The 27,363-nt window shown below is 42.3% G+C and overlaps 3 protein-coding genes across 5 annotated transcripts; all 3 read left to right on the top strand.

Moving 5' to 3' along the window:
- Positions 1-321: 321 nt before the first annotated feature.
- LOC103972722 (receptor-like serine/threonine-protein kinase SD1-8) lies at positions 322-4,229 on the top strand. Of its 2 annotated transcripts, none has more exons than XM_065161269.1 (7): positions 322-1,675; positions 2,485-2,607; positions 2,687-2,856; positions 2,927-3,137; positions 3,215-3,452; positions 3,534-3,684; positions 3,749-4,229. In XM_065161269.1, the coding sequence occupies exons 1-7, from the start codon at positions 391-393 to the stop codon at positions 4,055-4,057; spliced, it is 2,487 nt and encodes an 828-aa protein (XP_065017341.1). In that variant the 5' UTR covers positions 322-390; the 3' UTR covers positions 4,058-4,229. The 2 variants fall into 2 exon arrangements, with proteins under 2 accessions (XP_065017341.1, XP_065017342.1); XM_065161270.1 differs by having other exon boundaries at positions 324-1,675; positions 2,690-2,856.
- A 4,007-nt stretch (positions 4,230-8,236) lies between these two features.
- LOC103991143 (receptor-like serine/threonine-protein kinase SD1-8) lies at positions 8,237-11,929 on the top strand. 2 transcript variants are annotated; one of them, XM_065157916.1, is made up of 7 exons: positions 8,237-9,552; positions 10,192-10,314; positions 10,394-10,560; positions 10,631-10,841; positions 10,919-11,156; positions 11,238-11,388; positions 11,453-11,929. In XM_065157916.1, the coding sequence occupies exons 1-7, from the start codon at positions 8,268-8,270 to the stop codon at positions 11,759-11,761; spliced, it is 2,484 nt and encodes an 827-aa protein (XP_065013988.1). In that variant the 5' UTR covers positions 8,237-8,267; the 3' UTR covers positions 11,762-11,929. The 2 variants fall into 2 exon arrangements, with proteins under 2 accessions (XP_065013988.1, XP_065013987.1); XM_065157915.1 differs by having other exon boundaries at positions 10,391-10,560.
- Positions 11,930-17,999: 6,070 nt separating this feature from the next.
- Positions 18,000-21,707, top strand: LOC135587018 (receptor-like serine/threonine-protein kinase SD1-8). The gene is made up of 7 exons (XM_065157917.1): positions 18,000-19,319; positions 19,951-20,073; positions 20,156-20,322; positions 20,393-20,603; positions 20,681-20,918; positions 21,016-21,166; positions 21,231-21,707. The coding sequence occupies exons 1-7, from the start codon at positions 18,035-18,037 to the stop codon at positions 21,537-21,539; spliced, it is 2,484 nt and encodes an 827-aa protein (XP_065013989.1). The 5' UTR covers positions 18,000-18,034; the 3' UTR covers positions 21,540-21,707.
- Positions 21,708-27,363: the final 5,656 nt, after the last annotated feature.

Genomic DNA, 27,363 nt, shown 5'->3' with positions numbered 1-27,363 from the left:
GAATAAAGAAGAACATCATGAATCATAATTTATCCACCTCTTCTCTAAGTTTGTTTGTTTGTGCCTTTATAAATCCTTATTCTATGATTAGTTTAATCCAAATCTTCCCACGCAGATCTGTAATCCAGTTTTTACATAATTAATTTTGTGGTGATAGAACGGGTCACATTCTTTATACTATCGTCAACGTTTGGGCAGCGAAGTCAAGACGTTTCTTTCACACGATCCTCATCTGTGACTTTTAGGCCATCCAGTATAATTGGATTCATGCCAATTAAATGAAACAAAGTGATGATGTTGGTGAGAGAAACAGGTCATTCTACAAGGACGACAAATAAATGTACAGCATGCGACTTACTTCTGTGACTCGACCACTAGGAATAATTGATCATGAGGAGGCTCTCCGGGGCCGCCTTCCTTCCCTTCCTCCTCATCGCTCTCCTCGGCCCTTCCAATGGAGCTGACACCTTGACTTTTGACCACCCCCTCGCCGACGGCGGGGAACCCTTGATCTCGGAGGGCGGCAGCTTCGCGTTGGGCTTCTTTAGCCCCAACGGTTCTGACAGCCGCTATATCGGGATATGGTACAAGAAGATCTCAGTCCAAACGGTGGTGTGGGTCGCCAATCGCCAGCGGCCTGTCGCCGGCAGCCATGGAAGCCTATCCGTGGCGACCAACGGAACGCTCGTCATCACCGGCGAGAACTCGACCGTCGTCTGGTCCTCGCCGTCGCTCACTCTTTCGGACCCGGTGGCGCATCTCCTCGACGATGGGAACTTTGTCGTCAGGGAGGCGGATGGTAATCCTAGTGATCCCAACAGCTTTGCGTGGCAGAGCTTCGACTACCCGACCGACACGCTCCTGCCGGGAATGAAGCTCGGGTGGAATCTGACGACCGGTTTCAACCGCACACTCACGTCGTGGGCGAGCGCCAACGACCCGGCGCCAGGCGAGTACACCTTCGGCATCGATCTGCGCGGCGATCCCCAGATCTTTGAATGGTCAGGGACGCGTCAGGTGTGGCGCGCTGGCCCATGGAACGGGCTGCGGTTCACCGGCGTCCCACAGATGACGTCCTACAACATGCTCCCGTTGCAGTTCGTCGTCGACGCCACCCAGGTCGTCTACGTCTTCCACACGATCGACATATGGAACGTCTCCAGGCTGGTCGTGAACCAGTCCGGCACCCTGCAGAGGCTGGTGTGGGTCAACGACAGCAAGTTCTGGAACGCCTTCTGGTACGCCCCAATGGACCCATGCGACAACATCTTCCCGTGCGGCCCCAACGCGATCTGCGACACCAGCAGGTCGCCGCTGTGCGGCTGCCCGCAGGGGTTCCAGCCGAAGAATCCGACCAACTGGGGATTCAGGGACGGCTCCGACGGGTGCGTGAGGAAGACGGCGGTGGACTGCCGGAACGGGACCGACGGGTTCGTCTTAGTGAGCGGCGCGAAGCTACCGGACACGTCGAGCTCGACGGTGGAATGGGTCGGCACGACCCTGGACCAGTGCAGAGCTAAGTGTTTGAAGAATTGCTCGTGCACGGCCTACGCTCAAGCCAACATCAGCGGGAGCGGCAGCGGGTGCATACTATGGAGTACTAATCTCACAGATCTGAGGGTGTTCGGCAGTGGAGGACAGGATCTCTATGTCAGGGCGGCGGCCGCCGATGTAGGTATGTACAGCTCGGTCTCGCTTAGTTTAGATCGCTGGCTGCGGGAAGCCCGCAGCCGTTGGCGATTAGGAGCTGACGCCTGTCAGCGTCGACCAGAGAGACGGGTGATGGCGAGGGTTAGCCATGATCGATTGCTTTATGATTTGGAGAAGGGTAGCCATGATCGATTGCTTTATGATTTGGAGGAGGGTAGCCATGATCGATTGCTTTGATTTTGAATCTCATTTAGAGAGTCAAATATAGTGGCGCACATTAAGGTATAATTTAAATGCATATATTAGTATATATTTGTTCAAATTTCATGTACTTTTATTATATCTTGGTAAAATAATATCACCAAGAAAAAGAACATGGATATATAAAGCATGAAACATAGAAGAGAAAAACAGAACTTAAATAAGAAAGAAAAGTAAGAAAGTCAGAAGTCAAAGTGAATAAAAATTTAAAAAATTACTAATAAAAAAATAATATATATACAAAGAAGGGATAAAAGGCATGTGAATGTAATATTATAGGTGTTGCTTGTAAGACCCATATACCTTGGAATCAATAATCAACAATGAAGCCGCCACTGACCACAGACCTTTTTTTGTTTTTTGTGATGAGCTCTTATTTTCCGGAATTTTCGTTGCCATTTGTGATATTATAGTAGCTCATAGGAAAAATAGTCCAAGGAGAATTTGACATCTCTGAAGGTGGCGGTACTAAAAATATCATGCTAATATATACTGCACGCTTCTCGAAGGTTTTTATCTGAGGAGAACATATAATTTTGTTCTTGTTTTCATATGATCATGTTGATGTTTCAGACTCAGAATCAAGTCATCACCGGATCTATTTGATCGTGATCACTGTGATCCTTGCTCTCTTCATCTTAATCCTGGCTTTGGTCGGTTGCCGTGTTTGGAGAAGGAAGAAAAGAAGCAGCAGAAGTACCATCAACACTTGTTCTTCTTTACCTTGTTACTGCCACTTGAGAGGAATCCTTCATCACCAGTTGTTATCACTCAGCAGGTGTGTCAGGCATGGCCACCTCCTTCGCAGAGCGACATAACGATGAAGGAAGAGAAGCGAAGGACTTGGACCTCCCGTTGTTCGATCTGGGAACGGTCGCAGACGCCACAGGCAACTTCTCCATGGAAAACAAGCTCGGCGAGGGGGGATTTGGTCCCGTGTACAAGGTAGGGAATCGACCGAGTCTCGCGATTTACAGTTTCACCAATATGTCTGCTCTCAACCAGAAGCTCGCAGGGTAAGCTGGAGGACGAGCAAGATATAGCTGTGAAGAGGCTGTCCAAGACATCGGTGCAGGGGTTCGATGAGTTCAAGAACGAGGTGGTGCTGATCGCCAAGCTGCAGCACCGTAACCTTGTTCGCCTTCTTGGTTGCTGCATTCAAGGAGAAGAAAGGATGTTGATCTACGAGTACATGCCCAACGGAAGCTTGGACTCCTTCGTCTTTGGTGATCAGTTCATCCTTTCACCTTCTCGTGGCATTTTGCATCTCCATTCATCACTCATCATGAGAATCGTTGCTCAGATAAAGCCAAGGGTTTGTTGCTGAACTGGCCAACGCGTTACAGCATCATAGTTGGGATTGCCCGAGGCCTTCTGTACCTCCATCAGGATTCCAGATTGAGGATCATACACAGGGATCTGAAAGCTAGCAACATTCTTCTCGACATGCACATGAACCCTAAGATATCTGACTTCGGCATGGCAAGGATATTTGGAGGGGACGAATCGGAAGTAAACACCAAGAGAGTCGTCGGAACATAGTAAGACTTCAAGAACACATAATACATGTGCATCGTGACCAGCAGAATCAAAGACGCTTCTTACTCTTACCATTACTGCAGCGGATACATGTCTCCCGAATACGCCATGGATGGAATCTTCTCCGTGAAATCTGATGTGTTCAGTTTCGGCGTGTTGGTACTTGAGATCATCAGCGGCAAAAAGAACAGAGGAATCTATGACTCGTCACGCAGCCTCAATCTTCTGGGATACGTAAGTATAAGAACTCACCGCCGTCATCCTCCCTCGCTGTGCCACTAACACTGACTGCCTTCAGACGTGGAGCCTATGGAGAGAAGGTAAAGGCCTCGACTTGGTCGACGAAGCCATCGGCGACTCGTACCCAAAGGCGGAAGTCTTGAGGTGCATGAAGGTCGGACTTCTGTGCGTTCAGGAGCGACCGGAGGACCGACCGACGATGTCGTCGGTGCTGTTCATGTTGGGAAGCGACAGCGCGCTGCTGCCGCAGCCGAGGCAACCGGGCTTTGTTGCCATGAGAGGGCCGCTGGACCCCGATTCCTCGACGAGCAAGCAGGACTCGTTGTCCATCAACAATGTGTCGGTCACGATGTTTGAAGGTCGATGATGAATGCCCCAAATAAACATAACACCGAAATGATGTAGAATCGAATCCTGCAAGAGCTGTTAGACTAATTGGTGCTACTAATTGATGCAAGTACAATATGATAATGGAACAAATATCTCGATATTCTAGACGAAGTAAAATAAAACAAATAATAAAATGATTAATTATGTCATCTTATGATCATTCGATTATATATATAAGGTCGGGTCAAGATCGGCAATTAAATGTACTGTTACACGCTGGTTGAACGTCTTTATATTGTGATAGTATTATGCTAAAAATATATCAAATATGAATACAAGTAGCTTGAAATTTAAATAAAAAATAATTAACTGTCAACTCGTTATTATCATGTTATAATCATTTATTATGTAAATCCTTGAAAAATATATATAATATACTATTATTACATTCATATTACAAGTGAAGTTATATTGATTTTACGAGGTTACACGTTGATATGACATATTTTGATATCACCCCCGTAGCAACGGTCAATAGCCACATCAACGCCAACATGGGGCTTTTGGGCTAACATGGTGCGCTATGCTGTTGCGATACCTCAAATTTGGACAAGACGATTAGTACTCACATTGTTCGAGGTCATGCAAGACGATGTTGCATTGTACAAAGCCACTTTGGAAAGCTCAGAACAGTGTCGCTCAGCGCCCATCCATGTAGGTTGGTCAATTTTCACATGAAAGGTATGAGCCAACCACCCGATGACCCGATGGCCATTAACAGACTTTGTACCATCTGACCTTTGTCCACAGGTTTAAAAACCAATATTTTGACCAACATTAGAGAGGGAGACTTGCAACACTCAAACTTCCCTGAGCTCTTATTACCTAATACTAAATAAAGTTTCAGAGGGGTTGAGTTTGAAAATCTCCCTATCAACTTCGACATGTGTGAAGGAATTACTTGTCATAGGTGCCCTGCAAGTCAATTACGTGAGTGATGACACGTGCAATATAATACATGTTCTTTTTGCTTGTTATATTATTTGTTATTTTATCACTTTATCTTGTATGCTATATATATTGTGATGTGCTAGTCATAGATATCATATAAGTCAATCACACGAATGATGATATGTGTGATATGACACATAGTATTTTTATTTATTATTATATTTTTTACTATATATATATATATATATATATATATATATATATATATATATATATATATATATATATATATATATATATATATATATATATATTCACGGATTTGTACAATAGAAATCAAATGAGATCAATTGTATAGTAGAGTCCACACTTCTGTCACCTGTCACATGTGGAGATATGGTGAGTGCTGGTCGTGCTGTGTTTAAGGGACTTAGTTCCTTTGCCTTCCGCAAATTGAATAGATTAGAATGTAACTCATTTGGGAATTCCATGAAAATAAAATATAAACACCATTAAGGCCTTGTTTGTCTTTGTGCATCATATTTTTTGTAAACTCAACTATTATTGCATTTGGAACTTATAACTAAGAAATGAGAGGATGTGGTCATGCACTGAAATACCTATACCTTGTGCAAGTGAACCAGAAAATGTTCAGGTTCCCACAAGTTGTTCTGTCATTCTCCACTGTGTGTTACTTGTATTTTACATGGTGCATCTCACTGTAGATGCTACTTTAGTGATGGAATTCAAAAGACCCACTCTGTGAATTCTCAGTTATTGAAGACTGCCTTTCATTTTCGTTATTTCACTTCCCAAAGCAGTTGTTGATAGTGCTTCATTTGTTGCTCTTAGTTAGTATTTGTATTGAAATGTTCTCGGTTATCGAAGACTGCCTTTCGCACATCCATTTAACATTTTAAGATATCATAAATCTATATATGCTATATTTTCTAAATGCAGGTTAGCAGCTTTTATACAGGATTATTGTTTAAAGGCCTACGAATATGTTTGTTGGGCTGACAGCCCACGGGTTTAGCTTATAGTGGGCTTTAATAGCCCACATTTCATCTCCTTTTATCTAACTTTTAGGAGGGTGCGATGATTAAGAATTTTTTTAAGAGAAAAATTATAGCAGCAACTTGTTTAAAAAAAGGAGAAGAAAAAAAAAGAAAAACAAGAGAAGAAAAGAGAAAAAGATAAGAACAAGAGATTATTTTTAATCATCCAATTTTCATCTATTAGATCTACGATAAATTCTTGCTGTGATTACTTGGAAAAAATTTAGATATTATGCATGATCCTTGTTTCACAGTTATTTTCTTGAGATTATTACTTGAGTTTTGGGCAAAAGATTGAGATTTGTATATTTATTATTTTTATAGTGGATTATCTATAGTTTGCCCCGTGGTTTTTACCCTTCACGTTAAAGAGATTTTCCACATAAATATGATGTTCTATTTTATTGTGATTCCATTTAATTTCGCTGCGTATTATGGCTTGCGAGTATTTGTTGATATACAAAAGTTTATTTCTTTTTATATCTCATCAACTAGTATCAGAGTAGGGTTTTGGTGATTTAATTTTTGTGTTTGAACATGGAGGCCAGTAGTGTTTCTTGTATGATTAGCTTGAATGGAAACAATTGGATGATATGAAAATCAAGAATAGAATATCTCTTGTATTACAAAGATTTGTATGGACCTTCGTAGGGAGATAGTGTAAAGCCCACAACTATGACAAATGATGAGTGGAAGATGTTAGACTGAAAAACAGTTAGGTTTATTCGATAGTGGCTCAATGATAGTGTCTTTCATCATGTTTCTACTGAAAATCCTGCATATTCTCTTTGGAAAAAGTTGGAAGGTCTCTATGAAAAAAAAATAGCTGACAACAAAACTTTTTTGATCAGAAAACTTGTGAACCTAAAATATAAATAGGATAATACTACGGCCATAGTGTAGGGTGGTGATTGTTTGATTTTGTCTTCTTCTCATAATATTTTTTCTTTTGTGTCAGGATCTTAAGTGGGTAATTAACACAAGTGCTTTTTATCATGCTACACAATGGAGGGAGTTTTTTTACTACCTACAGGTTTGAAAATTTTGGTGTTGTCAAGATGGGCAACTATGGTACGATAAACATTATTGGCATGGGTGATATCCACATAAAGACCAACTTTGGTTGTGAATTAATGCTTAAGGATGTGAGACATGTGGTTGACTTGAGGTTGAATTTAATTTTAGTTGGAAGACTAGATGATGATAGTAGATTTCACAGAGGGCAATGGAAGCTCAGTAAGGGTTCTCTTATTATAACTTATGGAAAAAAATATCACACCTTATACATATTGCAGGCCAAAGCTTATGGTGAGCAACTGAATGTTACATAGAAAGATTTCAGCATTGAGTTGTGGCATAGGCGATTGTGACATATGAGTAATAAGAGGTTGCAAGCTCTTTTCAAGAGAGAGGTATTACCAAACCTCAGAGGTACATATTTGAACCCTTGTATTGATTGTTTGATTGGTAAATAACACAGAGATTCATTTGCTAGTCCTACTTTGTCTAAAAAAAATGCATGCCTTAGACTGTGTTTATACAGATGTATGTGGTTATTTGAGGGTAAAAACTCCTAGTGAATCTATTAATTTCTTAGTATTAGTGGTGTACTTTATTTTGTCACTTTTATAAATGATTTTTTAAGAAAAGTTTAGGCTTATACTATGAAGACCAAAGATCATGTTATTATTATCTTAAAGAGTTTCATGCTAGAGTTGAAATGCATAAAATTAGATAATGATGGTGAGTATATAGGATTATTTAATGATTATTGTAGGTCATATGACATCCAACATGAGATGACAGTTCCTGATACATCTTAACATAATTCAATTACAGAAAGAATGAATCACATCATTATGAAAAAGATCATATGTATATGTTCACAGAGGGCCTAGCTACTCAAAACATTTTGGGATGAGATTTTCAAAATTGTAATCACCGTATATATATTCTTTTGTCAATGTGTCAATAAAATCAAGTTAACGTGCCTAAATTCTCTTTATTTTTTTATAGATTATCATGGATTAAAATTTTCCAATGACAAGCCATGGATCTTTTTAGGAGACCTACTTATCACCTCATATTTATTTGAAAGAGTCAATACCGACATAAGCCTCATCCATCACTGCTAGGCCATTCGATTCATGCCAATTAAGTGAAAGAAACAAGTCATCCTACAAGCACGCCAAATAAATGTACAGCATTCGACTTGCTTCTGAGGCTCGACCACTGATCATGAGGAGGGTCTCCGGGGCCTCCTTCCTTCTCTACATCCTCATCCCTCTCCTCGGCCCCTCCAATGGAGCAGACACCTGGACTCTTGACCACCCCCTCGCTGACGACGGGCAACCCTTGATCTCTGAGCGCGGCAGCTTCGCGTTGGGCTTCTTTAGCCCCAATGGTTCTGACAGCCGCTATATCGGGATATGGTACCACAAGATCTCAGTCCAAACGGTGGTGTGGGTCGCCAATCGCCAGCGTCCTGTCACCGGCAGCCATGGAAGCCTATCGGTGGCGGCCAACGGAACGCTCATCATCACTGGCGAGAACTCGACCGTCGTCTGGTCCTCGCCGCCGCTCGCTCTTTCAGACCCGGTGGCGCAGCTCCTCGACGATGGGAACTTTGTCGTCAGGGAGGCGGATGGTATTTCTAGTGATCCGAACAGCTTTGCGTGGCAGAGCTTCGACTACCCGACCGACACGCTCCTGCCGGGCATGAAGCTCGGGTGGAATCTGACGACCGGGTTCAACCGTACGCTCACGTCGTGGGCGAGCGCCATCGACCCGGCGCCGGGAGAGTACACCTTCGGCATCGATCTGCGCGGCGATCCCCAGGTCTTTGAATGGTCAGGGACGCGTCCGGTGTGGCGCGGTGGCCCATGGAATGGGGTGCGGTTCGCCGGCATCCCACAGATGGTGTCCTACAACAAGTTCTCGGTTCAGTTCTTCGTTGACGCCACCCAGGTCGTCTACGTCTTCCACACGATCGACGCATCGATCGTCTCCAGGGTGGTCATGAACCACTCCGGCACCGCGCAGCGACTGCTGTGGGTCGACGACAGCAAGTTCTGGAACCCTATCTGGTACGCCCCAATGGACCCATGCGACACCATCTTCCCATGCGGCCCCAACGCCGTCTGCGACACCAGCAGGCCGCCGCTGTGCGGCTGCCCGCAGGGGTTCCAGCCGAAGAATCCGACCAACTGGGAATTCAGGGACGGCTCCGACGGGTGCGTGAGGAAGTCGGAGGTAGACTGCCGGAACGGGACCGACGGGTTCGTCTTAGTGAGCGGAGCGAAGCTACCGGACACGTCGAGCTCGACGGTGGAATGGGTCGGCACGACCCTGGACCAGTGCAGAGCTAAGTGTTTGAAGAATTGCTCGTGCACGGCCTACGCTCAAGCCAACATCAGCGGGAGCGGCAGCGGGTGCTTACTATGGAGTACTAATCTCACAGATCTGAGGGTGTTCGGCAGTGGAGGACAGGATCTCTATGTCAGGGCGGCGGCCGCCGATCTAGGTATGTACAGCTCGGTCTCGCTTAGTTTAGATCGCTGGCTGCGGGAAGCCCGCAGTCGCCAGCAATTCGGGGCTGAAGCCTGTTAGCGTCGACCAGAGAGACGGGTGATGGCGAGGGTTAGCCATGATCGATTGCTTTATGATTCATAATAGGGAGGGCTGTAGCCATGATTTGGAGGAGGGTAGCCATGATCGATTGCTTTGATTTTGAATCTCATTTAGAGAGTCAAATATAGTGGCGCACATTAAGGTATAATTTAAACGCATATATTAAAATTAAAAACTTGATTTCTATATATTTGGTCAAATTTTATGAAAAAGTCCCATGTACTTTTTATTATTTCTTGGTAAAAATTACTAATAAAAAAATAAGAATATATATACAAAGAAGGGATAAAAGCAGCATGTGAATGTAAGAAGTCAACAATGAAGCCGCCATTGACCACAGACCCTTTTTTTCTCGTTGCCATTTGTGATATTTAGCTCATAGGAAAAATAGTCCAAGCAGTATTTGACATCTCTGAAGGTGGTGGTACTTAAAATATCATGCTAATATATACTGCAAGTTTCTCGAAGGTTTTTTTCTGAGGAGAACAGATAATTTTGTTCTTGTTTTCATATGATCATGTTGATATTTCAGACTCAGAATCAAGTCATCACCGGATCCATTTAACCGTGATCAGTGTGATCCTTGCTCTCTTCATCTCAATCCTAGCTTTGGTCGGTTGCTGTGTTTGGAGAAGGAAGAAAAGAAGCAGCAGACGTACCATCGACACTTGTTCTTCTTTACCTTGTTACCAGCACTTGAGAGGAATCCTTCACCAGTTGTTATCACTCAGCAGGTATGTCAGGCATGGCCACCTCCTTCACAGAGCGACGTAACGATGAAGGAACAGAAGCGAAGGTCTTGGACCTCCCGTTGTTCGATCTGGGAACGGTCGCGGACGCCACAGGCAACTTTTCCATAGAAAACAAGCTCGGCGAGGGGGGTTTTGGTCCCGTGTACAAGGTAGGGAATCGACCGAGTCTCGCGGTTTACAGTTTCACCAATTTGGCTGCTCTCAACCAGAAGCTCGCAGGGCAAGCTGGAGGACGAACAAGAGATAGCTGTGAAGAGGTTGTCCAAGACATCGGTGCAGGGCATCGATGAGTTCATGAACGAGGTGGTGCTGATCGCCAAGCTGCAGCACCGTAACCTTGTTCGCCTTCTTGGTTGCTGCATTCAAGGAGAAGAAAGGATGTTGATCTACGAGTACATGCCCAACGGAAGCTTGGACTCCTTCCTCTTTGGTGATCAGTTCATCCTTTCACCTTCTTATGGCATTTTGCATCTCCATTCATCACTCATCATGAGAATCTTTGCTCAGATAAAGCCAAGGGTTGGTTGCTGAACTGGCCAACGCGTTACAGCATCATAGTTGGGATTGCTCGAGGTCTTCTGTACCTCCATCAGGATTCCAGATTGAGGATCATCCACAGGGATCTGAAAGCTAGCAACATTCTTCTCGACATGCACATGAACCCCAAGATATCTGACTTCGGCATGGCAAGGATATTTGGAGGGGACGAAACGGAAGTAAACACCAAGAGAGTCGTCGGAACATAGTAAGACTTCAAGAACACATGATACATGTGCATCGTGACCAGCAGAATCAAAGACGCTTCTTACTCTTGCCATTACTGCAGCGGATACATGTCTCCCGAATACGCCATGGATGGAATCTTCTCCGTGAAATCTGATGTGTTCAGTTTCGGCGTATTGGTACTTGAGATCATCAGCGGCAAAAAGAACAGAGGAATCTATGACTCGTCACGCAACCTCAATCTTCTGGGATACGTAAGTATAAGAACTCATCGTCGTCTTCCTCCCTCGGTGTGCCACTAACAGTGATTGCCTTCAGACGTGGAGCCTATGGAGAGAAGGTAAAGGCATCGACTTGGTCGACGAAGCCATCGGCGACTCGTACCCCAAGGCGGAAGTCTTGAGGTGCATGAAGGTCGGCCTTCTGTGCGTTCAGGAGCGACCGGAGGACCGACCGACGATGTCGTCGGTGCTGTTCATGTTGGGAAGCGACAGCGCGCTGCTGCCGCAGCCGAGGCAACCGGGCTTTGTTGCTATGAGAGGGCCGCTGGAACCCGATTCCTCGACGAGCAAGCAGGACTTGTTGTCCATCAACAATGTGTCGGTCACGATGTTTGAAGGTCGATGATGAATGCCCCAAATAAACATAACAACGAAATGATGTAGAATCGAATCCTGCAAGCTGTTAGACTAATTGGTGCTACTAATTGATGCAAGTACAACATGATAATGTATCAAATATCTCAATATTCAAGACGATGTAAATATTGGCATCGAAATGTTCTCATTTATTGAAGACTGCCTTTTGCACATCCATTTAACATTTTGAGATATCACAAATCTATATATGCTGCTATATTTTGTAAATGCAGAGCAGCAGCTTTTTTACAGGATTCACCTGATCGTGCAAAGGCCTTGCTGTGGTTCTTGTTGGTGGATATGTTTCGCTCCAAATCTTTCCTTCGATTCTCCCTTACGTAGCCCTTCTCTCAAGGTATCAATTGGAGTTTTTCGATAGCTTATCATGCAGTAAAAACACCTATATGCTACATTTGATCATATGTATCTGTAAATCTATATTTATTTATCCAGAATATCTGTTTAGTCTTTGATACTTTTTGTCTGAAATCCATCTTTTCTTCCCAGGAGAGGGCAAATTTCCTTTTTCTCATCCCAAAAGTGCTCCTTGATGCTTAGTCCTAAATTTAGATTACTGGGTACATTTAATTGATATTGAAAGGAAACCAAGAAAACGTTTGGTTGGGTGTTTGGTGGCGGCAATTATGATAGTTTAGCCTATACCCTTATGTTACCATACACTTACTTCTCCAGTGCTGTTTTTAGGGAAGGAGGGAGAAGCATTATCATTAGTGGTTGCATCCTTTGACGTTTGGCATTTTCATTACTAGAAAGAAAATAGAAAGGAGAAAAGACAGACAGAGGATGAGAATGTAAGATACAGTTTATGCTGAACATATATAGGTGGTATCTTAGAGGATATCATGGATGCCAAGGTTTAGTGAGGCCCTAAATTTCTTGCTTGTCAGTCACCACATGAAGAATTTGATTTTGGTGTATAGTTCATGTTCAACAACAGTCCAACCACTTGCAAATATATTTCCTGTTCTCTCCGTAGGCCTTTGTCTTCCAACTGTTGGGGTAAGTGTCCAAGATTACATGAGATTCTTATTTCTTATCAGATTCTAGTTGCTAAGTTATTACAATCGCATTGGCTAACATGCATTAAGCATAAAATGACATTGTTTTACATCTAGGCAGCTAGCCGGATTCTGATTTCCAACCTAATGTTGTTTTTTCAATCTCTTAGTTTGTAATTTCTTTGTTTTGATTTGGTTTTCCTTATAGAGATTAAGAAGATCATCAGAAATTAGGATACACAAATGAGTGTGAGAAAAGACTTGATGAGGAGAAGACAACAAAGAAGAATTAGGATACAAATGAATGCAAGAAAAGATCTTCGAGGCTCGAAGAGAAGATAATTAAGAAGAATAAGGAGATTACAGGGCCAACAAAACCTAGAATATACTAGTACTAGCTTTATCTGAAAAAGTCATACCAAATCTTGAGACATGACTTGTTTATAAACTTGGGTACCGTAAGAACTCCAAAGATTTTGTTTCAGAGGGAAGAAAATATAAATATATGAAGTTTCATGTTATCATGGCTTCTATTCACATGTATGTGAGGTGTCCTTCTAAATTGTATTCAAGAAACCTGATGGCTATTATATAAACAAAATTTAAACTCCAATGAGTTGAACAACAAAACAAAAAGTTGAGAGTGCTAGCTCTCGAACTCTTGGACAATATTTTTGACGAGTTACGATGAGCTTCGTTGAGAAGGTCTTAGACTTCTTGATCAATTTTGACATAATTTTTGATGAACGTCCAGACTTCCGACGAACTCTCGAACTCTCAACGAAACCGCATTCTTAACTCTGGGACTTCATTTTTCTTTATGTCTTGCTATCGTAGTTAATCCTACACACTTAAAACTCACTTCGATATAGACAATTATTACTAAGCTAATCAAATATTGTCTGGCATGTCATTGGTTCATCGACGCTTCGTCTGATTCTTCGGCGCATCGTCCTCTCTTGTGGCCTATTGCCCAATCGGCTAATTGACCTCCGCAACTTTGATTTCCTTGGTGCAATATTCACTCTTCTTGACCCGATGCCCAAACTCATGGCTCGAAGTCTTCCATCGATATGTCGACCGATCCTTCGACGCGACATCTAATCTTCTGATATGTTTTTCTCCGGCCCAACATGATTCTTCCTGCTTTTATTGTCTCTACCTGATCGAAGCTTCCTGTGTCACTCAAAACGTAGATCAAATAATAAACTCTATCAATTAGTTTTATCATCAAAATCTAAGATTCAATACAAGGATGTCTAGTATGAGTACTCCACTCTTTGATACCAGATTTATAGGTTTGGAAGTTCCAAATCTAGTATAACCAATTATTGAGAGTGACAACCAACCTTATGAGAGTTATTGAGTGTCGATATAAGATCATCCGCTTTCGGTATCATGAGAGAAATATCTTGTGTGTTCTTGCTCAAACAAATCCTTGGCAAAGGTCATTCAAATTAAGAGAGAAAGAGTTCTCCGGGAGAATCCGATTAGAGCGAGACTCGAGGAGAAACCGTATGGGCCTAACAACACCATGCCCGCTATATGGTCTCTAAGATATTAGATGAATGAGGGACTATAGGTACATGATAATCGAGGACAGATAGGTCCAAAGGATTGGATTCTCCTGTATCGTTTAGGGACTACGGCGTAGTGGCCTAGTACGTCCATAGTTGATGAGTCGAGTGAATTATTATAGAGATAAAATTCACTGAGCAAGAAGAAATTCTAATAGGTATGACTCATGGCCAGCTCGATGTCAGGCTTAGAGGGTCACACACATATAGTAGGTGTTGCGACGAATAGAGGTTCGGATATGAGATATCCGCTGGAGCTCCTATCTTATTGGAAATCCAATAAGCCCCTGAATTATTGGATCCTATGGATGAGATCCAATAAGAGCTAATAAGAGATTATTGGGTAGAGACCCACTAATCTAAGAGGCTTGGGTAATTGGATGGAGATCTAGTACCAATCATTAGGGTTAACTAGGGGGCCTCTATAAATATGAGGGAACTAAAGGCCCATAGGCTGGGGCTTCTTAGTAGCCACCTCCTATTCTCCTCTCTCATTCTCTTCCTTAGATAGTAGGTTCGAAGATTTGAGGTACGTCGTTGCAACCCTGTTGTATGGATCATCACTAGAGAGGAAGACGTTTGACCTCCTTGTGCCATGTTGCTCTCACCAATGAAGAACAGGTTTGTGTGCTGGTGGCCATTTGGTTACACCTGCTCCCTTTTGACTCCATCATCATCTTTACATCTGCACTCTTTTTTAATCTCTTTAAAAAGAGTAAGAGTATTCATTTGTTGTAATCTCTTCATCTCTCTCTCTCTCTCTCTCTCTCAAAAAATTCCAATTAAATTTCTTCTTAGCACACACAAAAGAAGCTTCTTAGCAGGTGTGGACGCAAATGTGAACACACACAACGATGACAAGGAGGTGTGTGTATGACTTGCACTTGTGTGTGTTCCTCGGCCCTTTGTGCGTGCAGTTGGTTCCCAGAATCGTGTTGAGAGCTGCGATCGAAGTCAGCTTGTGATGACGAAGGTTGGACATAAGCAAGCTTCCCGTCCATTGTTTCAAACAAGGATCAAAGTGGTCTTTGGATCAGATAATTGCTGGGAAGGAGTCTCGTGCTTCGGCTGGAGACACACGGGAAAGTGTTGTGTTCACACATGGTATGACTTATCTATCTCCGATCCCGTTGGTCTCCATCAAATGACCACAAGTCAATCACCACCTCCTCCCACCAGCTGTTCTGCCCCGTAGTTCAAGTCCACGGAGTGCCACATCTGTCATATCCTCCCCGATTCCATTAATGAGACAGAGACACAAATTCATGTCGCTTTCATGGATGTGTAGTCTGCTGCTTGCAGTGACGTCTCTCGGTCTTTCTCTCTATGTATCACATATATGGGTGAACCGATAGGCTGATGTCCTCCATTATATATATATATATATATATATATATACATTGCTCTTCCTTTCCTTCTTCTCCTTTTCCGCCGGTTTGTCCGATTAGCACACGAGGCACGAAGACGCTTTCAAGTCAATGCATGTAAGTCCAGCTTAAAAATGAAATCCTGTGGAGATCGGAGGTTATGACATATATGCATATTGTGATGTTCGTTGATCTGTACAATGAGAATCAGATCATGATGAGATCGTGATAATAAGTTGAATCACTTTTAAACATAGACCCTAAATAATCATGGTCATAGGTTACTCGAGAGGGACATTAATATAACAGGAAAAACTGGTGTATTGTATACTTGTCCATATGATGGAGGCAGCTGGTCTCATGGCTGCTCGTGTGGGGACACTAACATGAATTGGTCTCAATATCATGATATCATCATAATCTAATTTCCGTTGCATATATCTAAAGACATTACAGTATATATTCATAATTAATATAAAATAATAAAATATAATAATAATAATAATAATAAATATTGTATAGTATGTTGCACGTATCATCACTCACGTGATTTGCTTTCATGACACCTAGCATTTAGTATAGGTGACACTCTGAAAGCTCAACCCTCACCCCGGAGCCACTCAAGAACTAAATTGAAATCACTTCAAATCCATCTCCAAGTCACTAAAGAACTAACTATTTAAAGTCACTCAAGAATCACCTTAGGCTCAAACCACGTAAGGTCAATAATGAATTCTCCTGTAGCATCCAAAATACAATTGGACCAAGTGATAGATAAAAAGCGAATGCTATATTGTTAAAGAAAGATGCTGTTTGAACTCTTTAAGAGTAAAGGGAAGATAATTCACACATTAATAAGAAAATATTTTAAAAATATTTATATGCAAAGAGTATATATTCTGGGTTTACTTTGCAACTTAGCAACTTAAAGTTTTTGTACTGAATTGATATGTGATTTGATATATGTTAACTCTAATCAATTTGATTTACATAGTAAAAGTATGTGGGTCACTAAAGTGAGGTCAGCGTGCTTCATTTCTCCTTGTTTTTGTAGACTATCATGGATCAAAATTTTCCATATGACAAGTCGTGGATCATTTTAGGACTCCTCACCGCTTCATATTTATTTGAAAGAGTCAATGTGGATCACTAAAGTCAAGTCAACGTGAGTCAATATGCCTCAATTCTTCTTGTTTTGGTGTACTATCATAATAGATCATAATTTTCCACATGACAAGTGGTGGGTCTTTTTTAGAGACCTCACTTCCTCATATTTATTTGAAGGAGTCAATACACAAGTCTCATCAATCACTGTTAGGCCATTCGATCGTACTTGGAAGACATTCCACCGCTGACTAATTTACTTCTCGATGCCTACATAAAATACAAAAAATACAATTCACGTGCTGGACTTTTGTAAACTTAGGATTTGTACGCGATTATTCTTTTTAATTGAATCTTTATAATTTAGATTCATATAAAATAATTTTAGCTCTATTTCATTATAGATTTTTATTGTTCAACACATAATTAGGCATATTGAATATTGTCACTTGGGTTTGTAAAGACTTGGAGAATTCGATCGCGTTGAAGTGTATTTACTCTTTTGTGTGATACTAAAAATGTCAGCTAATTTAGTGAAAAAGATTTAAATAATTATCATAAAATTTATGATAAATAATTAAAATTATTATTAAAATTTTTGATAATCAATAGAACATGTTCAACGTGAAAGATACGGAGTAATAGATTATTGAATCAAATTTATAGTCAATAACGTGTGGTCATCTCCTAAGGTCAAGTAAAAGTCTTCGTACCATAAGTGAGAATAAGATTAAGAATTTAAAATCTTATCCGATATATATATATATAATTTTTTTTTGTGGTACTAAAGGTGTCAGCTAATTAGTTAAAAGAATTTTAAATAATTATCATAAATTTTTTTTAATTTAATCTTCATCATTTATTAAAAAAATAAAAACAAGAGGAAGCGATGTCGACAAGTTGAAATGACAAGTCGGCTGGCTAGATGAGTTACAATGCCCGCAGCTACGTATCATGTCTCCCTTAGCACTCTTAAATACTATTATTATAATGCAGGGGCAAATAAGAAGTATAGAATTATCATCATTGCCCTTTCGGAAGAAATCAAGTTAATATGCCAAATGAGAGTAAACAAGTAAATGGCGTTGCGATGATGTTAGAGAAAGAAACTAGTGTTTTCCAGAAGCACGCCAACCAAATAAATGTACAGTGTTCGGACTTGCTTTTGAGATTCGACCACTAGGAATAATTGATCATGAGGAGTCTCTCCGGGGCCTCCTTCCTTCTCTACATCCTCATCCCTCTCCTCGGCCCCTCCAATGGAGCGGACACCTGGACTCTTCACCACCCCCTCGCTGACGACGGGCAACCCTTGATCTCCAAGGGCGGCAGCTTCGAGTTGGGCTTCTTTAGCCCCAACGGTTCTGACAGCCGCTATATCGGAATATGGTACCACAAGATCTCAGTCCAAACGGTGGTGTGGGTCGCCAATCGCCAGCGTCCTGTCACCGGCAGCCATGGAAGCCTATCCGTGGCGGCCAACGGAACGCTCCGCATCACCGGCGAGAACTCGACCGTCGTCTGGTCCTCTCCGTCGCTCGCTCTTGCAAACCCGGTGGCGCAGCTCCTCGACGATGGGAACTTTGTCGTCAGGGAGAGGGATGGTAATCCTACTGATCCGAACAGCTTTGCGTGGCAGAGCTTCGACTACCCGACCGACTCGCTCCTGCCGGGTATGAAGCTCGGGTGGAATCTGACGACCAGGTTCAACCGCCAGCTCACGTCGTGGACGAACGCCAGCGACCCGGCGCCGGGCGAGTACACCTTCGGCATCGATCTGCGCGGCGATCCCCAGGTCTTTGAATGGTCAGGGACGGATCAGATGTGGCGCGCCGGGCCATGGAACGGGCTGTGGCTCACCGGCGTCCCACAGATGACGTCTTACAACAATATCTCGTTTCAGTTCTCCGTCGACGCCACCCAGGTCGTCTACGTCTTCCACATGATCGACGTATCGATCGTCTCCAGGCTGTTCATGAACCACTCCGGCAAAGTGGAGCGACTGGTGTGGGTCGACGACAGCAAGTTATGGAACCCTTTCTGGTCCAACCCCATTGACCAATGCGACAACATCTTCCCGTGCGGTCCCAACGCCGTCTGCGACCCCAGCATGTCGCCGCGGTGCAGCTGCCCGCAGGGGTTCCAGCCGAAGAATCCAACCAACTGGGAATTAAGGGACGGCTCCGACGGGTGCGTGAGGAAGACGGAGGTGGACTGCCGGAACGGGACCGACGGGTTCGCCTTAGTGAGCGGCGCGAAGCTACCGGACACGTCGAGCTCGACGGTGGAATGGGTCGGCGCGACCCTGGACCAGTGCAGAGCTAAGTGTTTGAAGAATTGCTCGTGCACGGCCTACGCTCAAGCCAACATCAGCGGGAGCGGCAGCGGGTGCATACTGTGGAGCACTAATCTCACGGATCTGAGGGTGTACGGCAACGAAGGACAGGATCTCTATGTCAGGGCGGCGGCCGCCGATCTAGGTATGTACAGCTCTGTCTCGCTTAGTTTGGATCGCTGGCTGCGGGAAGCCCGCAGTCGCCAGCAATTAGGGGTTGAAGCCTGTTAGCGTCGACCAGAGAGACGGGTGATGGCGAGGGTTAGCCATGATCGATTGCTTTATGATTCATAATAGGGAGGGCTGTAGCCATGATTCGCTGCTTTGATTTTGAATCTCATTTAGAGAGTCAAATATAGTGGCGCACATTAAGGTATAATTTAAACGCATATATTAGAAATTAAAAACTTGATTAGTATATATTTGTTCAAATTTCATGTACTTTTATTATATCTTGGTAAAAGAATATCACCAAGAAAAAGAACATGGAGATATAAAGCATGAAACATAGAGCTGTTGCTTGTAAGACGCATATACCCTGGAATCAATAATCAACAATGAAGCCGCCATTGTCCACAGACCTTTTTCTTTTTGTTTGCCATTTGTGATATTATAGTAGCTCATAGGGAAAATAGTCCAAGCAGTATTTGACATCTCTGAAGGTGGTGGTACTAAAAATATCATGCTAATATATACTGCACGCTTCTCGAAGGTTTTTATCTGAGGAGAACATATAATTTTGTTCTTGTTTTCATATGATCATGTTGATGTTTCAGACTCAGAGTCAAGTCATCACCGGATCCATTTAACCGTGATCACTGTGATCATTGCTCTCTTCATCTTAATCCTAGCATTGGTCGGTTGCTGTGTTTGGAGAAGGAAGAAAAGAAGCAGCACAAGTACCATCAACACTCGTTCTTCTTTACCTTGTTACTACCACTTGAGAGGAATCCTTCATCGCCTCTTGTTATCACTCAGCAGGTATGTCAGGCACGGCCATCTCCTTGACAGAACGACATAACGATGAAGGAACAGAAGCGAAGGACTTGGACCTCCCATTGTTCGATCTTGGAACGGTCGCCGACGCCACAAGCAACTTCTCCATAGAAAGCAAGCTCGGCGAGGGGGGATTTGGTCCCGTGTACAAGGTAGGGAATCGACCGAGTCTCGCGGTTTACAGTTTCACCAATTTGGCTGCTCTCAACCAGAAGCTCGCAGGGCAAGCTGGAGGACGAGCAAGAGATAGCTGTGAAGAGACTGTCCAAGACATCGGTGCAGGGCATCGATGAGTTCATGAACGAGGTGGTGCTGATCGCCAAGCTACAGCACCGTAACCTTGTTCGCCTTCTTGGTTGCTGCATTCAAGGAGAAGAAAGGATGTTGATCTACGAGTACATGCCCAACGGAAGCTTGGACTCCTTCCTCTTTGGTGATCAGTTCATTCTTTCACCTTCTCATGGCATTTTGCATCTCCATGCATCACTCGTCATGAGAATCTTTTCTCAGATAAAGCCAAGGGTTGGTTGCTGAACTGGCCAACGCGTTACAGCATCATAGTTGGGATTGCTCGAGGCCTTCTGTACCTCCATCAGGATTCCAGATTGAGGATCATCCACAGGGATCTGAAAGCTAGCAACATTCTTCTCGACATGCACATGAACCCTAAGATATCTGACTTCGGCATGGCAAGGATATTTGGAGGGGACGAATCGGAAGTAAACACCAAGAGAGTCGTCGGAACATAGTAAGACTTCAAGAACACATAATACATGAACTTGTATTGGCATGTGCATCGTGACCAGCAGAATCAAAGACGCTTCTTACTCTTGCCATTACTGCAGCGGATACATGTCTCCCGAATACGCCATGGATGGAATCTTCTCCGTGAAATCTGATGTGTTCAGTTTCGGCGTGTTGGTACTTGAGATCATCAGCGGCAAAAAGAACAGAGGAATCTATGACTCGTCACGCAGCCTCAATCTTCTGGGATACGTAAGTATAAGAACTCATCGTCGTCTTCCTCCCTCGCTGTGCCACTAACAGTGATTGCCTTCAGACGTGGAGCCTATGGAGAGAAGGTAAAGGCATCGACTTGGTCGACGAAGCCATCGGCGACTCGTACCCCAAGGCGGAAGTCTTGAGGTGCATGAAGGTCGGCCTTCTGTGCGTTCAGGAGCGACCGGAGGACCGACCGACGATGTCGTCGGTGCTGTTCATGTTGGGAAGCGACAGCGCGCTGCTGCCGCAGCCGAGGCAACCGGGCTTTGTTGCTATGAGAGGGCCGCTGGAACCCGATTCCTCGACGAGCAAGCAGGACTTGTTGTCCATCAACAATGTGTCGGTCACGATGTTTGAAGGTCGATGATGAATGCCCCAAATAAACATAACAACGAAATGATGTAGAATCGAATCCTGCAAGCTGTTAGACTAATTGGTGCTACTAATTGATGCAAGTACAACATGATAATGTATCAAATATCTCAATATTCAAGACGATGTAAATATTGGCATCGAAATGTTCTCATTTATTGAAGACTGCCTTTTGCACATCCATTTAACATTTTGAGATATCACAAATCTATATATGCTGCTATATTTTGTAAATGCAGAGCAGCAGCTTTTTTACAGGATTCACCTGATCGTGCAAAGGCCTTGCTGTGGTTCTTGTTGGTGGATATGTTTCGCTCCAAATCTTTCCTTCGATTCTCCCTTACGTAGCCCTTCTCTCAAGGTATCAATTGGAGTTTTTCGATAGCTTATCATGCAGTAAAAACACCTATATGCTACATTTGATCATATGTATCTGTAAATCTATATTTATTTATCCAGAATATCTGTTTAGTCTTTGATACTTTTTGTCTGAAATCCATCTTTTCTTCCCAGGAGAGGGCAAATTTCCTTTTTCTCATCCCAAAAGTGCTCCTTGATGCTTAGTCCTAAATTTAGATTACTGGGTACATTTAATTGATATTGAAAGGAAACCAAGAAAACGTTTGGTTGGGTGTTTGGTGGCGGCAATTATGATAGTTTAGCCTATACCCTTATGTTACCATACACTTACTTCTCCAGTGCTGTTTTTAGGGAAGGAGGGAGAAGCATTATCATTAGTGGTTGCATCCTTTGACGTTTGGCATTTTCATTACTAGAAAGAAAATAGAAAGGAGAAAAGACAGACAGAGGATGAGAATGTAAGATACAGTTTATGCTGAACATATATAGGTGGTATCTTAGAGGATATCATGGATGCCAAGGTTTAGTGAGGCCCTAAATTTCTTGCTTGTCGCCACATGAAGAATTTGATTTTGGTGTATAGTTCATGTTCAACAACAGTCCAACCACTTGCAAATATATTTCCTGTTCTCTCCGTAGGCCTTTGTCTTCCAACTGTTGGGGTAAGTGTCCAATATTACATGAGATTCAAGGTTACGTGAGATTCTTATTTCTTATCATATTCTAGTTGTTAAGTTATTACTGTTAGAGCTAGCCCAGGAAATTTACCAAAGGATAATTTTGACAACCCAACAAAGACAATAAAGTGGAAGAATAAAAGAAACGACAAGAACACCAGATTTACGTGGTTCGATCAATTGACTTTGACCTACATCCACGGACGAAAGAGAAGCAAATCACTACTATAAAAGGGACAATTACAAATGTCTTAGGAAGATGTTCCTAGGCCATAAAACATCCGAAAATACTAAACAAGAAAAAACCTCAATTATAAGCCCAAACTATTTAACTAAGTGTGGACTTAAACCAAAGCAAGCACTTAGGTTTTTCTTGTGGTGCCACTTATGGTACCTCTTGTGGTGCATCTGACTTCAAAGCCCAGGCCCTTATTTATAGTTCCGAGACGAGACAACAAGTCTGATTTTCCCAATGTGGGACTATGGGACTTTCCAAACTAACAAATCTCCACCTTGGCATGTCCCCACAAAACTTGCTCCACCTTCTTCACAAAAGCCCCAATGGGCAATCACCAACAATGAACACCAACCAAGTCCAAGCACTGCTTGAACTTGTAAACCGGAAAAGACTTCGTAAGCATATCAGTTGGATTATCCTTCATATGAATTTTCTGAACAAGGACATTTCCCTCAGCAATGGTATCCCATTTGCATCCAATAATTTTCTTATCCGAATGCGGCTTCACAAGATCCCAAGTTCTATTCCGATGGAGAGACTCAATTTCTTCATTCATCGCAATCAACCACTTAGCGGAATTATCACAAGAAACTGCATCTGAGTAGAAAGTAGGCTCACCAACTTCACTTATCTCTTATGCAATAGACAAAGCATATGCAACCAAATTTGTATATCTTTGTGGTGGTCGAATATCTCTCCGTGGTCTATCCTTGGTTATGGAATATTGCTCTTCCTCTGGAACATCTGCGTTAGTAGACTCGGGACCACCTACTGGCATTCTTTGAGTAGAAGAGTTCGACTTAAAAGAATCTGAACTACAAATCTCAAGCTCCACATACTTCTGTGCACTATCATTTATACAACCAGTAGAATCCTCTTTGGAAGATAACATAAACAATTCATCAAAAGTAACATCTCTACTAATTATAAATTTTGGAGATTTGGGATCAGAACACCATAATCTGTATCCTTTCACCCTAGAAGCATACCCAAGGAAAATGTACTTTTTAGCCCGAGGCTCTAATTATCCTTCATTTACATGCATGTCTGCTGGACACCCAAAAATTTTTAAATCAGAGTAATCAGCAGGAGTACCTGACCAAACTTCATCCGGAGTTTTAAAGTTAAGTGCTGCAGAAGGAGCGCGGTTGACAACGTAACATGCCATATTAATCGCCTCTGCCCAAAAGTCCTTTGTCAACCATGCATTTGAGATCATACATCTCGCTCTCTCCAAGAGTGTTCTGTTCATACGTTCGGCCACACCATTTTGCTGAGGCGTCATCCTAACAGTGCGATGCCGAAGATTCCTTCATTTTTGCAGAATTCTTCAAAATCACCTTCACAAAATTCCATGCCATTATCTGTTCGAAGCCGCTTAATCTGTTTACCTGTTTGCTTCTCAATCAAAGCCTTCCATTGTTTAAATGTTAGAAAAACATCATTTTTATGCTTCAAAAAATAAACCCAAACTTTCCTGGAATAATCATCAATGAAAGTCAACATATACCGGGCACCACCCTTAGACTGAACATGAGCTGGACCCCAAAGGTCTGAATGAATATAGTCAAGAGTACCTTTCGTTTTGTGAACTGTCGGAGAAGTGAAGCTGACTCTTTTCTGCTTTCCAAAAATGTAGTGTTCACAAAAATCAAGTGGCCCAGTACTCTGTCCGCAAAGTAGACCTCTTTTGCTAAATATGCTCAAACTTTTTTCGCTCATATGACCCAAACGCATATGCCATAATTTGGTGATGTCAGAATCAGACAATGATGATGACGAAACTGCAACCGAACCTGTGACAGTAGTTCCCTGCAGAATATACAAGCTACCAGACCTACAAGCTTTCATAACAATAAGGGCACTTCTAGAAACTTTCATAACTCCACCTTCAGTTGTGTATTTACACCCAAGGGCCTCTAGGGTGCCTAAAGAGATGAGATTCTTTTTTAAATCAGGAACATGTCTAACATTAGTGAGCATCCTCACAATACCATCATGCATTTTAATTCGGATTGTACCTCTACCAATAACATCACATGCGGCATTATTGCCCATCAAAACAATTCCACCATTACAAGATTCATATGTGGAAAACAAATCCCTATTGGGACACATGTGATAAGAACAACGCGAATCTAAAATCCATTCATTTTTAGACCTCGTCCTATCATCAATAGCAGAGAAAATATTTTCAACATTCTCATCAGTTGCTACACTAACTTCAGCGGATTCAATAGTTTTCTCAACAAAGTTTTTCTTTTGCTTTAATTTATTTTTCAATTTAAAGCAATCAGATTTAATGTGCCCCATTTTATGACAATATCTGCATTCCAAATTTCTATGTCTGGATTTAGATCTAGATTTAGATCTACTACTGTCAAATTCTCTTTTATCCATTCTCCCCCTAACAACCAGACCCTCAGCCTGATTCTCTCTACTTTTCCCAGTGATATTCCTATCTATCTGCTCCTTAGATTTCAGTGCAGATTTAATTTCTTGATAAGAAACTGTTTCTTTTCCATAAATCAAAGTATCACGGAAATGCTTAAAAGATTGGGGAAGAGAACACAAGAGTAACAAAGCCTTATCCTCATCATCAATTTTTGCATCTATATTCTCCAAATCCATAACCAAAGAATCAAACTTATCAAGATGCGAGAGTATAGATGTACCTTCAATCATCCGAAGCATATACAGACTCTGCTTCAAGTAGAGACGATTCTCCACTGTCCTCTTCATGTACAAGGCTTTAAGCTTGTCCTACATGCTCTTAGCCGTAGTCTCTGTAGCTACCTCCCGTAAAACCTCGTCAGAGAGATTTAGAATGATGCTTGATCGGGCCTTCTTATCCATACCCGCAAGCTCTTCTTTTGACATATCATCTGGAATGCTCTCGGCTCCCTGTAGTACCAAATCAACTCCGTCTTAAACCAGAATGACCTCCATCTTGAGTTGCCATAAGTCGAAGTTGACATTTCTGTCGAATTTCTCGACAACAATCTTTGTTATTGTCATCGTTGCCAAAAGATCCCGAAACCAGGCTCTGATACCAGTTTGTTAGAGCTAGCCCTAGGAAATTTACCAAAGGATAATTTTGGCAACCCAACAAAGACAATAAAGCGGAAGAATAAAAGAAACGACAAGAACACCAGATTTACGTAGTTCGGTCAATTGACTTTGACCTACATCCACGGACGAAAGAGGAGCAAATCACTACTATAAAAGTGACAATTACAAATGCCTTAGGAAGATGTTCCTAGGCCATAAAACACCCGAAAATATTAAACAAGAAAAAACCTCAACTATAAGCCCAAACTATTTAACTGAGTGTGGACTTAAACCAAAGCAAACACTTAGGTTTTTCTTGTGGTGCCACTTATGGTATCTCTTGTGGTGCATCTGACTTCAAAGCTCAGGCCCTTATTTATAGTTCCAAGACGAGACAACAAGTCTGATTTTCCCAATGTGAGACTATGGGACTTGCCAAACTAACAATTACAATGACATTGGCTAACATGCATTAAGCATAAAATGACATTGTTTTACATCTAGGAAGCCAGCCGGATTCTGATTTCCAACCTAATGTTGTTTTTTCAATCTCTTAGTTTGTAATTTCTTTGTTCTGATTTAGTTTTCCTTATAGAGATTAAGAAGATTTTCAGAAATTAGGATACACAAATGAGTGTGAGAAAAGACTTGATGAGGAGAAGACAATAAAGAAGAATTAGGATACAAATGAATGCAAGAAAAGATCGAGGAAGAGAAGATAATTAAGAAGAATAAGGAGATTACAGGGCCAACAAAACCTAGAATATACTAGGACTAGCTTTATCTGAAAAAGTCATACCAAATCTTGAGACATGACTTGTTTATAAACTTGGGTACCGTAAGAACTCCAAAGACTTTGTTTCAGAGGGAAGAAAATATGAATATATTAGTCACATCTTTTCCTTGCTTATACTTGTATGAAGTTTCATGTGATCATGGCTTCTATTCAGGCGTGAGGTGTATGCATGTATGTGAGGTGTCCTTCTAAATTGTATTCAAGAAACCTGATGGCTATTATATAAACAAAATTTAAACTCCAATGAGTTGAACAACAAAAACAAAAAGTTGAGAGTGCGAACTCTCGAACTCCTAGACTTCACAACGATCTTCTTGGTGAGTTATGATAAGCTTCTTTGGCAAGCTCCCGGACTTCTCGATCAATTTCGGTAGAACTTTCGATGAACGTCCAGACTTCCGATGAACTCCCAATGAAATCGCGTTTTTGACTCTGGGACTTCATTATTCTTTATGTCTTGTTATCGTAGTTAATCCTGCACACTTAAAACTCACTTCGATTTAGACAATTATTACTAAGCTAATCAAATATTGTCCGGCATGTCATTGGTTCATCGACGTTTTGTCTGATTTTTCGGCGCATCGTCCTCTCTTGCGGCCTATTGACCAATCGGCTAATTGACCTCCACAACTTCGATTTCTTTGGCGCAATATCCACTCTTCTTGACCCGATGCCCGAACTCATGACTCGAAATCTT

This window comes from Musa acuminata, chromosome BXJ3-7 (assembly GCF_036884655.1).
Source record: "Musa acuminata AAA Group cultivar baxijiao chromosome BXJ3-7, Cavendish_Baxijiao_AAA, whole genome shotgun sequence".
In the NCBI taxonomy this organism is placed as follows: domain Eukaryota; kingdom Viridiplantae; phylum Streptophyta; class Magnoliopsida; order Zingiberales; family Musaceae; genus Musa; species Musa acuminata.
Note: the sequence above shows the minus strand (reverse complement) of the source record. Positions and strands in the feature narration are given on the sequence as shown.